Consider the following 1472-nt stretch of genomic DNA (forward strand, 5'->3'; position numbering starts at 1 on the left):
TTGCAAAACAATTAATGGCATCTGGAATAGCAGAAACTAATGTAAATAAAATATTTAGTTCAGTTGAGGAAATTGTAGCTAATCTTTTCCAAAAATTTGAAGCTTTTCTTAAAAATCGGCATAGTGAAGTTAACTGTACGATTTTAAAAGAAACCTTTCATTGCTTTGATTCATGTGTTTTAAGCCATATAAAGAATTTTTCAAGTAACTACAAAAGAAGCGAGATGTACAAAAAAGATGAATTGTATGTAGAACCAGTTTCAAAACCTTTAGGTGGTCGGTGGGATATAAAGACAAATAGGAGCAGCGATAAATCTTACAAACACTACGTGGAATGCACGTTTCAATATGTACCGATCGTAGACACTATTAGTACTCTTTTTAAAAATAAATCGTTTAAAAACTTGTACTATAACAAAAACCATTTATGCAAAGATGGTGTATATGTTAATTATTGCTGCTCGAAAAATTATAAGCAGTCTACTCTATTTCAAAGCAATGAAAATGCTTTGCAAATCCAACTTTTTTATGATGAGTTCGAAGTAGTAAATCCTTTGGGAAGTAAGACTGGTATACATAAAATCGGTGCAATTTATTTTTCAATAAGAAATTTACCATACGAATACTTCTCAAAATTAAGGAACATATATTTAGTTGCACTCTTTTTCTGTACTGATTTAAAAAACGAATATACAGATTTCAATATGATACTAGCGCCTATTGTAGCAGACCTAAAATATCTGGAAGAAGATGGAATTAACATAGACGGTTGTAATATAAAAGGCACATTAGTAACTGTGGCACACGATAACTTAGGAGCTAATATCTTATCTGGATTCGCGTCGTCATTTAGAGCGACCTATTATTGCAGAATTTGCACAATGAATCGCGATAAAGCACAAAAATCTGTAGTAGAAAACTCGAATCTTTTAAGATTGCAATCTGAGTACAACGACTTGTTCAATTTAAATAAAGATGTAATTTTTATTGACCTTAAAGAATCAAAAGGAATTAAACACTTTTGTAAATTAAATGAGTTACGCTATTTTCACATAATGGATAGTAACAATGTAGATTTGATGCATGACGTTCTTGAGGGAGCTGTTCCTTTTGTACTAAAAAATTTTTTTAAAACAGCAATACAAATGAAATATATTAACCTTGCGGAGATAAACAGTAAAATAAGATTCTACAATTACGGGTTCCTTCAAAAAAAAAATCTTTGCTCACAAATAACAGTCGACAGAACAGGTGCATCACTCGGCCTCACTGCTTCTCAAAACTTATGTCTTATATCACACTTTCCATTCATTTTTTTCGATCTTCAAGAAAAATTACCGCATTTGTGGGAAGGTATTACTTCTTTACTACAAATAATCAGAATTACATTGTCACCAGTTATTGAAGAAAAAGATATAGAGATTTTGAGTGAAACAATTAAGTCTCATTTAACTTGCATTGTAGAACAATAT

At 30.8% G+C, this 1472-nt stretch overlaps 1 protein-coding gene across 1 annotated transcript; it reads left to right on the forward strand.

Annotated features, from left to right (window-relative positions):
* Positions 1-1472, forward strand: LOC118749290 (the record flags this gene model as incomplete). The annotated part of the gene is given in 1 exon segment (XM_036484086.1): positions 1-1472. A coding segment is annotated over 1 exon segment (1472 nt), but the record flags the coding sequence as incomplete, so codon positions are not given.

The sequence above is a fragment of the Rhagoletis pomonella genome, unplaced genomic scaffold, assembly GCF_013731165.1.
Source record: "Rhagoletis pomonella isolate Grant_MI unplaced genomic scaffold, Rhpom_1.0 Rhpom_scaffold_00014, whole genome shotgun sequence".
NCBI lineage: Eukaryota > Metazoa > Arthropoda > Insecta > Diptera > Tephritidae > Rhagoletis > Rhagoletis pomonella.